Source organism: Solanum stenotomum, chromosome 3 (genome assembly GCF_019186545.1).
Source record: "Solanum stenotomum isolate F172 chromosome 3, ASM1918654v1, whole genome shotgun sequence".
Classification (NCBI taxonomy): domain Eukaryota; kingdom Viridiplantae; phylum Streptophyta; class Magnoliopsida; order Solanales; family Solanaceae; genus Solanum; species Solanum stenotomum.
The window spans coordinates 7,451,892-7,464,593 of record NC_064284.1 but is presented as its reverse complement, the minus strand read 5'-3'; the positions used below and the strand labels follow the sequence as shown (position 1 = coordinate 7,464,593).

The window sequence follows — 12,702 nt, the reverse complement described above, 5'->3', positions numbered from 1 at the left end:
TATTAATTAGAAAATTCTGATTTTAGTTATGCTTTGGGCATTATTTTCTTCTTATTGTATTTGGGTAGGATGTATTGAAGCTCAATATTTTTCGAAAACAATCTCTTCATCCTCTTCAAACCCCATTTAGTAAGATTTTACTAGATTTGTCGGTGATGTTAGTTTTTTTGGGTTTTCCACTCGATGTCCGAAACTCATATTGGAGTTCCGACTAACTGTATCTGAAGCCCACATTGGTTAGCTGAATTGATTAAGGGTGAAGCAGTTGCACCACTGCATCACAACCCATGGTGGTTTGATTTTAGTTAAATGAGAAAGAAACAACTTCAAATTTTAGTCTTTAGTCTTGGTTAGCTGTTTTTTTTTTTTTTCTTAGTCTGTACAACAAGAAGTTTCTTTCTTCTTCCCTTTTGACCACTAAAGTTCTTGTATTTTAATGGAAAAGTACTTGTTGGAAATTCAACAACAAATCTCATTCCTCAATACTACCACTATGCGATGTACCCTTTTGTCCTTATTTTGATTGGGCCATTATCTTCCACTAAAACGCGTAAAGGTACTATAATCTTTCTACTCAGAAACTCTTGTTTCAATAACTTCACATCTCATCATCCCTTTTACTATGTTTTTTAGATATCTTTTGTCCTTTTCTTGACTCAAAGAACCAATCTTTGAGGAGAGAGCTCCAAGAAACAAGCATAATCTTGGCTTTAGCTACATAGTCTTTTAATCCCTTTTTAGCACTTGAACTTTGGTTTTGTTGTGTTTTGATTTTAACATTCTTTTTAACTATATTTGGTTGTTGATGACTATCTTGATAAGTTTTCATGCCCATTCCTTGATGGCTGCTAATCTTTTAATGTTAGTGACCCTGAAAGAGTTTAAGAGATGTACATCCCAATTTTGTCCCCTTTGTTGAAACTTGTCATATTTCATTAGAGATTCTTGACCTTTTTGAGGACTTGAGGTTTATCTATGGGGGTATTTTCTGGTCACTAGTCTGTGTTCTGAATTCTGTTGAGGACTTGGGGTTTATCTAAGGGGTGGGGAGCAGCCTTTTGTCCTTCTTGATTACCTAAAAAATTAGAGCTTGAGGTTGGTTTCAAGATTCAGTCAGGAAGGATCATCCAAAGTTTAGGCCTTTTACTTTAAATCAATCTGTTTTACCTGTTGCCTGAAAATGGAGGACGATAAATCGGCGGATCAACATGTAATTGCTGCAGCTCATCACCTTGTGAAGGCGTTAAAAGACAGGACAAGCTTGAGCGATGAAGTTAGAAGAACTCTAGCCGATCTTGACATTCATTTGGCTGCAATGACTGAAGCAAAAGAGGATGAGACCACAAGTTTCAGAGAGATTGAAGGTCGGTTTAAGTCAGCTCAGGCAAAGATCATGTCCTTGAAGTCAAATTGTTTGAAGATATGGGATACTGGTCCTTCTAATCAACTTCTTGAGTATCTGCAAAATGTAGAAGAAGTTCGGAGTATAATAGTGAGCTTGGAAAGTATGGTGCCAAACAAGTACAGGAAACAAAGCAGACTTACTAACCAAGCTCACAGTGCGTTGCAAATTGCAATGGTAAGGCTGCAGGAAGAAGTTATCAATATTCTTGCGCAGAGTAAGCAGTGTTTTGGGCATGCATATGTGTCGTTCCAATCTTGTGAAGAGATAGCTGTTGATGAGGAGACGATGGTCTCAATTGAGGATGACTCAGTTGAGGGAACATCTTGTCTGGATAGTAGTAGAGCTGAATCAGAAGAATGTATAATAATGGATTTGGTCCATCCAGGTGTTGTTCCTTATATCAAGTCCATTGCAGATCTGATGTTTGCTTCACATTACGTCCAGGAATTTTGCCAAGTTTTTATCAGATTCTGGAAAGATGCATTGTATGAATACTTGGGGCTTTTCTGTATGCAACAAATCAGCATTGAAGATGTGCTGAGAATGGACTGGGCAAGCTTGAATTGCAGAATTAAGAAGTGGCGTCAGGCAACGAAGAATGTCCTTGCATTCTATCTCCCTAGTGAGAAAAACCTCTTTGATCAGATTCTTTGTGAGTTTGGATCTGTTAGTTCAACATGTTTCATTGAGGTTTCAAAGGATGCCATGATGTGTCTTTTGAATTTTGGCCAAGCTGTAGCTATTGGCCCTCTTCTACCAGAACGTCTTTTTTGTTTACTCGACATGTATGAGCTTCTAAGAGGTCTTTGTCAAGATGTGGATGCATTGTTTTGTGAAAAACATGGTAATTCCATTCAAGTGGAGTACCATGAACTCATGAAAAATCTTGGAGATTCTGCAAAAGCAATCTTTCTGGGGTTGGGGAATCGAATTGCTTCAAACACTTCAACAACTCCCTTCCAAGGAGGAGGTGTTCATCCTCTGACCAAGTATGTTATCAATTATTTCATGCTTCTGTCAGAATATTATGTTACCCTGAGATTCCTTTTAGAGGACAGAGAGGTAGAGAATTCGGGTGAAGTTGTCGATGCACTGGTCAGGCTCGACATTTCATCCGAATTCCCATGTCCACTGGCTCTTCACTTGCAGTCAATAACATCCAGGCTCGAATCCAACCTTGAAGATAGGTCCAATTTATATAAAGATGATTCTTTGAAGCACATCTTTTTGATGAACAACATCCATTACATAGTCCAGAAAATCAAGAATTCCAAACTCAGAACCTGTTTTGGTGATGAGTGGATAAAAATACATATTGTAAAATATGTGCAGCACGAAAAAAGCTATGAGAGAAAAACATGGAATTCAATCATATCTTTGATAACCGGTTATGAGAAGTCGGGGAAGGCAGTTCTGAAGGAGAGGTGCAGAAATTTCAGTATTGCTTTTGAGGATGTGTATAAGAACCAGACAGGATGGACTATTCCAGATATTGATCTTCGAGCTGATTTGAATGTTGCAATCGAGTTAAGGGTCGTTCATGCCTACCGTACATTTGCTGGACAGGTGAGAAAAACTCTCAGTGAAAAGCACATCAAATACACAGAAGAGGACTTGGAGGAGTATCTCCTGGACTTTTTTCAAGGTTCAGCAAAGTCTCTTAATCATCATTGGAGGAGGTGAAAGTTGAATAACAGTAGTAGTATATGTTCTTTTTTTTTCCTGCATTGAGCGTTTCAATTGTCTTATCTTTTGTAATTTATCAACATTAGTGTTGTAGTCCCCCCACCCCCACCCTAACACACACACACACACAAACAAAATGTATAGTTGTCCATAGTTTTCGAGTTCAATCTACTATTGTAACTTTATGGTATATGCATTCCTTTTCATCTGTGTTCCACTCTCATTCTTGTTAACACTCTCTTGCTGATCATTTGCAACATGAGTGTTCCAAATCACTTGTCATAGCTATGTCGTTCAGATTCCTAAAAAATGTTTCCCCAACCGTGTCAGGATCCTCCAAGAAGGCACTATTTTTGGATGATCCAACACTCGTCTGATGTAATTTTTGGGAAGTCAAAACAATGTAGGCTAAAAGTGGTCACAACCACTGAACCATAAAGGTTGGAAGACAGAAGATGACTTAAGATATTAAAGTCTGAAAGACAGGCCTAACAACTTTAGATATTCAAGTCATGGCATTCAATACATCTGTACAAGTAAAAGGCAAAACTTGTATGAGCACATTCTCAGCCACAAGATCAATTTTGTCCTATCAAATCATTTTGATTTATTCTTTTCTCGGTGTTAATACTCTTTACTTTGCATAAATTCAGCACCCCATAACTATCACTGAGCATTTGTATTATTAATGCTTCATAATTGAAGTAAAAGTTGTTTCAAGTCTTCTTCTTTGTACATGTATCTGTAGTTTTCAAATTAAAAACCTATGTTGGTGTGAAGGTCTTGACTCTATAGAGGGAACAGTGGCGCTAGGGGCTACTATGATGGTGATAGATACATTTATGGGGTCATTTGGTAGCTGGTTAAGAGCTAAGTAATTCATCTATTAAATCTTGCATAAGTGGCAGCATCTTTTTGCTATGTATAAAATCCAACACACCTAATATAATGTTTGGTTTGCAATTTAGAAACCCACAAAACTAATACATATATAAGTTAGAGAATCTACATATATTTTATGCAGGATAGAAGATGGAATAACTAAACATTGCACAAAATAATATATAGATTCCATCATAATTGATCTTTGTATCACTAATACCGGCATAACTCTAATCAATTAACAAACAACCCCGACTATTCTGATTAGATGATTTTCCTAGTGAAGTTAGAAATTCAACCTCCTGAGCATGAAAAAACAGGTAAGAAACTAAGCAACAATGCAAGAGCACTATTGCATTTAACACTCAATCTGCAGACAATTGTTGGCAAGCCAATTGGGGAACTTATAATTGTAGGAAGTACTAAAGGTGTGTACAATTACTACCTTTCACCAGTGTGGAGAAAGGTCAGAAAGAACGACAAGATTATCCCACTACTGTTTGAAGTATTTTCAGTAACAGAAACAAAACCTCGTAATCTTTAACTAATCAGAACACGTTACCAATGATCAGGTTGACTCATGTTCAATCACTCCAGTTTACTCGATCATGATCCTTTTTCAAACAAATTACAGGTCAACAGAAACTTAGTCATTACAGGCAACTGCAGTTTCTCAGATGAGTTATACAAGAAATACATGCTTCTCTCAGTAACCATACTTTCAGTAGTCAAATAACAATAAAATCCAATACTTGTCTGTCTAAGCAATCACAACTCGCAAGTATAAAGAACAAACAGTGTAATAAAATAGACAAATTGACATAATCAATTTGACAAAGAATGTGAGGCAGAGCTAACATAAGATGCCAACTCCTGCTTCAGAGACTTCAGATTTTCCTTGGCATTTATCTTTATGTCCCTGAATATTCTCCTCTTTATCCCCCCCTGTTTTATACATGAAATCACTCCTACTAACTTCATGGAAATCTTTTGGCAGAAGTGTCAAATAATTGTCGAGTTTTCATATTACCTTTTCCGCAGTAAGGAAACCAAGGACTAAAATTTGTTAAGCGCTTAATGTTCTAGTCATGGTTTTGAACCAAAGTTATAGGTCCAATGACTGCAGCTTTCAAAGAGCACGGTTCTCTTAATTTTGTATTTACGTTCTGTCAAATGAATCAAATTACTTCCCTCAAGCATAGTGGTTAGTTACATTACCGATGAGCCATGTTGTCTCAAACAGACGATCAAGACTCAAAGCTTACTTTAACAATAGAATAAACAATACTTTCTGCTGAAATTTTGATGATAAAAAGCTATTTTTCACACCCCAAAGTCATGGTCAGTCAGTTGGATGACTCTATTCAACCACATTTCCTCTGCAATGGAAAGAAGGAACTCACCCTAAAAATTGTCAAAGGCACTCAAGCAATTTGAGTATAGTATATGTCTAAGAAGTAACACAGTGAAGGCAAAAGAGACACGATGATGATCAATCTTGTGATTTTGTTACACCTTTGTGTTTGTGAAGGTCAATCATGAAAGACAACATTTAATTAGATTCCAGAAATGTGTCTCTCTGTTAATGAAACTGTAAAACTGCATCTGACTGAAACAAAAAAGATCACCCAAGATTATTTTTCCTAGATCGAAGATATCAATCACTTCTATGACTGATCCAATAAAAAATAGAAAAAATACTTTATAGCTAAAGTACATATTTGTGGGTCTTACTAAATTCAAGAAAAAGTGTCCAGAAAGAACTATAATCATTTCAGCCATACTTCACTTTCTTAGTCCTCCCTCTCTATATAGCTTGACTCACAATTACTTGAGCGTTGGCCCTGACACCTTGTGCTTTCCTAAAATCAATTTCCTTCCTGCTTTAGGTTATTGGTCACTCTGCATGCGGGCAAGAATACCGATAGTTAATGTCATCTGCCAATTATAATTGGTTTTTCTATGATATGTATGCACCACTATAAAAGGCATAAGCTATATGCCAACCTGTTGGTGTTAATGATTTTCTAGGGTCTAATTCGTTTAGTAGATAGCGCAGCTAGCTCGTATGTTTTGTATCCATGGAGTGGCACTTCTTCACTTCAGACATCTTGAACCACTACCTGCTTCCCTTTTATTTCACAGACAATTTTTGCCTGCTACAACTAATCGATCAAGACTTGCAATTCAGCCAACTTGGAGCATGGTCCAAACAATAACAAAGATGTTATAACAGATATTATGGAAGAAATATCATTAATTGAAAGTAATCCATTGTCAACGAGGAAATTATGTTCCTAAAACATCAACAGGTTTATCGAACATTGTACAACAAAGGTCTCAAGCAATAGCCGAGTTAACAAATAAAACAAGACACCTAGCAGAACGGACACAGGAAGAGCAGGCAAAGCTTTCTGATAAAATGCAAGAAGCATCAGAGTGATACCAAGACCAGCTATAATAGCAAGATAGCATGCATAAACTGTCATGAAATCATACATTGCAGCCCTGGCAACTAATACACTGTAGAATATGAAGTCTCCTAGCCCCAGCTTAATAGCACCTGACGATCCCAAACCAATTCCTTCAAGTGCAAAATCATCACTTGGCCCTTCCTGTAAATTCATTCGGACATTTATCCTATGCTGAATTAGCGGTGCAGCCAGCTCAGAATCTGGTCTTGGAACTTGACCATCCTCCACATCAACAGCATTCCTCTCGCCAATTGATGGAAGGCTTTCAAGACCAGAACTTGATTCCAAACTAGAATAGACAGTTGAATTCAAGTTGGACCTAGATTCCAAATTTTCATCAGAGCCAATATCATTGTCCCGTCTTTCTCTCCATACTCTCCTTTGCACAACAGCACCCCTTTGAACTGAGTCGGGATTAATAATGGGACGAGCTTCATAAACCAAAGCAGGGATATCTTCATCCCTAGATATTGCAAGCTCAACAAGTAGCCTTAGAGGTCCACCCGGCAACAAAACAGCTGCTAGGTCATACAATGACATTGCAACCAAAAGCACCCAAGTTGTCCATTCAGGCAAGAGTGTAAACCAATAGGCAACCAAAACTCCAATAACAACCAAATATACTTGGGTAATAATAATTGCCGTCTTTGACATGAACACAGCCAAAACCCCAACAACAGTGAAATTAAACAAACTCAATGCAAAAGTAACGCAATCAATGGGAATCCTGAATTTTCCGATCAAGAACAGACATATTTCACCACCCATGAATCCCAAAACAAGAAAAGACGAGAAACCCATGTAGTATTTCAAGAATTTGGTGCATCTGAAGTAGAAAAGTAAGACCAAAAGGAATGTAACAGCAGTGACAACAACAACAAAGACTAAAGCATTCAAAATGGCACCTTTCAATTTATCCCAGTTTGAGTCTGAACTGCTCTCATTATAGGCAACTGTGGCTATTGAGGTAAATGAGGGACCTGAAGAATCTGAATCATTGTTTAGTACTGAAACAAGGATAACCACCAATAGCATGCAAATTGAGACTGGTGTTACGATTCTCACTATTTCTTCACCCAGTGAATCAAGAACGCTTCTGGGCTTTGAATTTTCGTCCATTGGAACCCTAAAATTGAATTAACCTTCGGATTCCGGGAACAATTTCGGATTTTCAGTGCTCAGTTGATAATCTGGGAATATTTGGGTATTTCCAATTTTGACTTTGGATGTTGAGAGATTTACAAAACGGTAACCCGACCCGAATTGTGAATTTGTGAAGCTGGCCTAATCCACGAGTCTGGCCCAAACTTAGCAATGATTGGGTCACATTGTATTTTTTTGGGAAATTTTTCAAAATGTCAATATTTTAACATTTAATAGGACTCATTGTCAATACTTTCAATATTTAGTAAAAGTGTCAGAATTTTAGTTTAATATGTATCTTATTTAAGTTTTTATTATTTGTTTTATTTAAAGAATACAATTATTAAATAATAGAAAGGAGAAATTTAGGGGAGAGAAATTTTTTAAAAAGGAACAATTGCTTAAAAGTCTCATCAGTTACAAAAATTCAAAACTAAATACAAATTAAAAAAAAAAACACAAAGAACTCATCCCACTTGTTCATCAAATTTCTAATATTGATTTTTAAATTTTCATTGATAATACTCAATTTCTGTTGAAATGAATTTGATTAAATTGCCTTTTTTCTTATATCCAACCATGGCTTCAACAGATAAGATATTAGAACCAAAATCGACTTTCGTGAAGAAGAAGAAAAAAAAAGAGAATCGGAGAAGAAGATCGCAAAGAATGAGAAAATGGAGAAGAAGGTTGCCAAAATTGTATTCATATTAATTTTTGTTTGTCAATTATTTTTGTTTTACTCTAACATTTATATTTTTATTAAGAACATTGTAAATTTTTTTAGTTTATAGTCATTCCAGTTGGTATGCCAAATTGATTTGTATTTCTTAAACATAGATGTATCATATTTCTTTCACAGTAAATTTGTATTTTTTTTAGAATATTGTATCATTAATTCCTCAACATATTGTATTATTTTTATTATGTATGCTATTCTTTTATCAGAATCTTGTATCTTTCTTTAAACGTATTCATATGTAATGATTAGATTATATTGTGATACAATGAATAATATTTTTGTAATACGAATAAAAGAAAAATATATTTGGCAGTTATGTAATACAATTTCGATCACTGGAATACAATTTTTAGTTTTCACTATGAAAGTAAAATACCAATTTTAATTTAAATGGTAAAGTGAGCACATAAAATACAAAAGTTGTTGATATACAATTATGATGAAAACATAATAAAAAGAAATACAGACTTGTTGTCATTGAAATTGAGATTGAAATACGAAATGAGCACAATAAATACTCACATAAATTGAAATACAAAATTGACTTTGTTGGTATGTCATTATGATGAACACAAAAAAAAATACAAACTTTTCTGAATACAATGTGAAAGTTTTATACAAAATGGTCATAGTGAAATACGCACCACAATATAATATTCAATTTTAATTTGAATGGTAAAGTGAGGACATAAAATATAAAAGTTGTTGGTATACAATTATGATGAAAATATAATAAAAAAGAAATATGTTGTCATTGAAAATTGAGATTGAAATACAAAATGAGCACAATAAATACTCATTTCAATTGAAATACAAATGTGACTTTGTTGGTATACCATTATGGTGAATACAAAATTAAAAAAAAGTAGAACTTGTTTCTAGATAAAGTGATATTGAAATACAAAATAAGCAAATTAAAATATAAAAGTGTCGTCATTTGTGTTCTAGGTAGAAAATTGTGATATTGAAAAATAGAAAATTGTTAATTAAGTTGGATACCTCTGTAATTCTCTTAGATTATGCCATTGGAGCGTGATTTAGAGTTTATCAAATCCTAAATGTGATTTCAACTATAGACAACAATTTTAAACAAAAATAAAATCATAAAATAAATCTTAAAAAACGAATAAAGATGCATACCTCAATAAAAGAAATTGTGTGAATATCTTTATAAATATATTTTTCAATTTCTGAAGAAAAAAAAAAGGAAGAGAGAGGCGGATTTTGAAATGGAAAAGAATTGGAAGATGTAAATATGTTGGAAAAAAAAAGAAGATGAAAATATTCCCTTTATTTTAAACATATGTAGAGGATTAATTGGGAAATGTGTAATTAAGGTGAGATAAAATAGGATACACTGGTTTTTCTAAAATAATGACATTTTGACATTTTTACTAATATTTATAAAGTATAGAGGTTTTTACTAATTAAATTAGACTTTTTGACTAGTTTGCTAATTTTCCCTATTTTTTTCTACTTAAATTCCAAATCTGCCAAGTTCGGTGGGACAAAGCTTCACTGCGCTACGGATTAATCCGATGCCACAAGCTCGACTTTAGGATGGACCGGGTGAGATTAGATTCATAATTTCCTTTATGAAATACCTTTGTTATACCAACTCAGTCACTCATGCGTAATCAATGTTCATATTTGAAGTTATCGATTGATGTTTATTAACTAAAGTTGAACTAATGGATATAATTTTTTTATGAAGAAGTAATTTCAAACTTCGATTTCGAGAATTTTGCCATCAAGACACCAATTACATTACTCATAGAAGGATTTAACTTCTCTGTCAAAGCAAACTATATAAGCTAAGGAACCATTCATGACATGATAGACAATTGATCTAAAGATCACACCAATACTCAAGACAATAAACTACAATTTGAACTGTATTTTGAGCAAAAGGATAAAACTACTAGTTCGTATCAAATTTGTTTCTATTAATATTTTTCTTGAGTTGAGGAAAAATTAAACACCATACCTTATTTATGAAGTCACATAATTTATTGTTGACGTTGTAAATACAATTAATTCATGCAAAAAAAAAACTTATGTCAAAAGTCATAGCCACAAAACAATATTCCAAAGATAATAAACTACGACACCAAAACTTTCAATTACTCTTTTTCAACTCTAACTCAAGACCTAAAAGTGGTCTTATACATGATACCTTAGAAACACAAACCAAAAGATAGTCAAAGTTATAAAAGAAAACCTAGTGTTTAAAGGGGTTAATTCTCCCTAACAATTAAACCAGTAACAATGATAACAAATGCAGCCCCTAAGTTAAGGGTTCTGGAGATAATGGCACCACCTTCCTTGCCAAATATTGTAAAGACCACATCAAAATAGTTGAAACAAATCAGCGCGATACCAAGCACAATCAGGAAAATTGATATTTGTTGGACATTCGCTCTACTTTCATCAAGGAGCAAGATCCACTCGTCTTCTTCTTCATCATCTTCCAGTGTATTTGTTGTCTTGATACTACTAGCAGTATCATCTACACACGCGATACTACCAGTAGTATCACACGCGATAGTAGTATCTACATCACAACCACTAGTAGTATCTACACATGACTCTTGCTTCTTGTTACCGTGCTTGAAAAAACTAGAAATCACATTGAGAGTCGTCTTCTTCTCCTCCTCCATATTGTGCCTAGTCATGAAAGAACTAAAAATTTGATTAATCAAAATCACATGCAGATGCGAATTCAAGATTTTTATTTAATTTTGATGGACTTTGTTAGATTTATACCCGTGTGTCCATTATAAATGTAATCTCTTTGTTGTCATGGTTAAACTACATCATTTAAACTTTGACCAAATTTTTTTTTATGTATTTTTCGTTAAATTGAAAAAGAATTGCATCATGTAATACTTTTTGTTTAAAAGGTAAAAACACCAGCGGGAAAGAACTAAAGCAATTTAATTTGAACAAATCCTTAAAAAAAAAAACACAATTCATGAACTCCATAATGTGAGAAACATGCTACATGAACCAATTAATGACGGAAGTAGAATACCACATACGAATTTACGAGAATTCAGTGTATTTTGCACAAATCATGTATATACATTAAAAATATTGTGAACTATGTTATTATTTATATATTAACTTGAGATCATTATGGAAAAGTAAAGAAGGGGAGAGAAGTCTAACCTGTGAAGTCTAAAACGTTTGCCGATTCTTCTGAATAGAGAAACCTAATAAATTAATATCATGCGCCAATACTCTATATATATATATATATATATAGATAGATATATACATAGAGAGAGGGGATAGCTGGGACTTAAAAAGTTAAGTGTTTGAGTCATAGGAGATTAAGGACTCATGTCATTAATTATTGGTTGGACGTGGGATTAATTTTTAATTAGCTAATGACCACATACGATGCGTGACCATTTTCTTTGTTATAAATTTTGAATTAACAAAACTTTTGCAAATAACCATCGTAATAAACTTAATTACGCTTCATAGCTATAATTTGCATATTTACGGGTTGTATCTATAGTTTAAGATACCTCATTTGTATAAGGAAAAATTACTTGGATGGGTACCTTTTGATAAATAATTATTGATTTTAGCAATATTTTTTATTTATTACCATTTATAGCAATACATAGCAATATTATGTTAAATCTGCAATATGTATTAAAAGTGAATTATGTACGCAATATGTATGTATTATAACTGTATTTTAAAATATATTATGCTTGTTTGGTAAGAAATTAACACATTGTATTATAAATGTATTAAAATGTGTGATAAATGTATTATATCCATCAATAAAACTTGTATTATATGTGAATAATAAATTGTTCTTTGTAATATGTATTAAAACTGTATTATAAATCTATTAAAAGTGATCGAGTGGAAAAAATGTTATAGCTATAAATGGTAAATATTTTTTAATATAGTATATTTATGTAAATTTCTTTGTATAATTCGTGGATTTGTAAAATTCGCAGGTACATTTGTATAATTCAGTTATTTTTGTACAAACTCGAAATAACGAATTTATAAAATTGCAAACATCAGAAGTGTAAATAGTTATACAAATTATATTATACAAATTCCGAATTATACAAAAGTTATACAAATTTCAAATTATACAAAAGTTATACAAATTCCAAATTATACAAACGTGCAAATTATACAAAACTAAATAGTTGAGCCGCATAATTATAGCTAAAAGTAAGTCATAAATTATAATTAAGGCAAACTATAGCTATGTTAACTTATACGAGTAATTTTCCCTTTATATATTAATTAAACTTCTAAACTGACAAAGTCAATAGTACTAACATTTTCTTTAAAAGGCTTTTGGAAAATGATTAAAATAAAAGATGTAATTT

General features: G+C 33.2%; 3 protein-coding genes across 3 annotated transcripts; 1 reads left to right on the top strand and 2 right to left on the bottom strand.

Annotated features, from left to right (window-relative positions):
* Positions 1-370: 370 nt before the first annotated feature.
* Positions 371-3,651, top strand: LOC125857752 (exocyst complex component EXO70E2-like). Its single transcript, XM_049537382.1, has 2 exons — positions 371-759; positions 823-3,651. The coding sequence occupies exon 2, from the start codon at positions 1,181-1,183 to the stop codon at positions 3,086-3,088; it is 1,908 nt and encodes a 635-aa protein (XP_049393339.1). The 5' UTR covers positions 371-759; positions 823-1,180; the 3' UTR covers positions 3,089-3,651.
* Positions 3,652-6,216: 2,565 nt separating this feature from the next.
* LOC125857758 (presenilin-like protein At2g29900) lies at positions 6,217-7,656 on the bottom strand. The gene has a single exon (XM_049537387.1). The coding sequence runs from the start codon at positions 7,564-7,566 to the stop codon at positions 6,271-6,273; it is 1,296 nt and encodes a 431-aa protein (XP_049393344.1). The 5' UTR covers positions 7,567-7,656; the 3' UTR covers positions 6,217-6,270.
* Positions 7,657-10,569: 2,913 nt separating this feature from the next.
* On the bottom strand, positions 10,570-10,992 carry LOC125857854 (uncharacterized). Its single transcript, XM_049537506.1, has one exon. It carries the CDS (start codon positions 10,990-10,992, stop codon positions 10,570-10,572), a length of 423 nt encoding a protein of 140 aa, XP_049393463.1.
* Between the last annotated feature and the right edge of the window lie 1,710 nt (positions 10,993-12,702).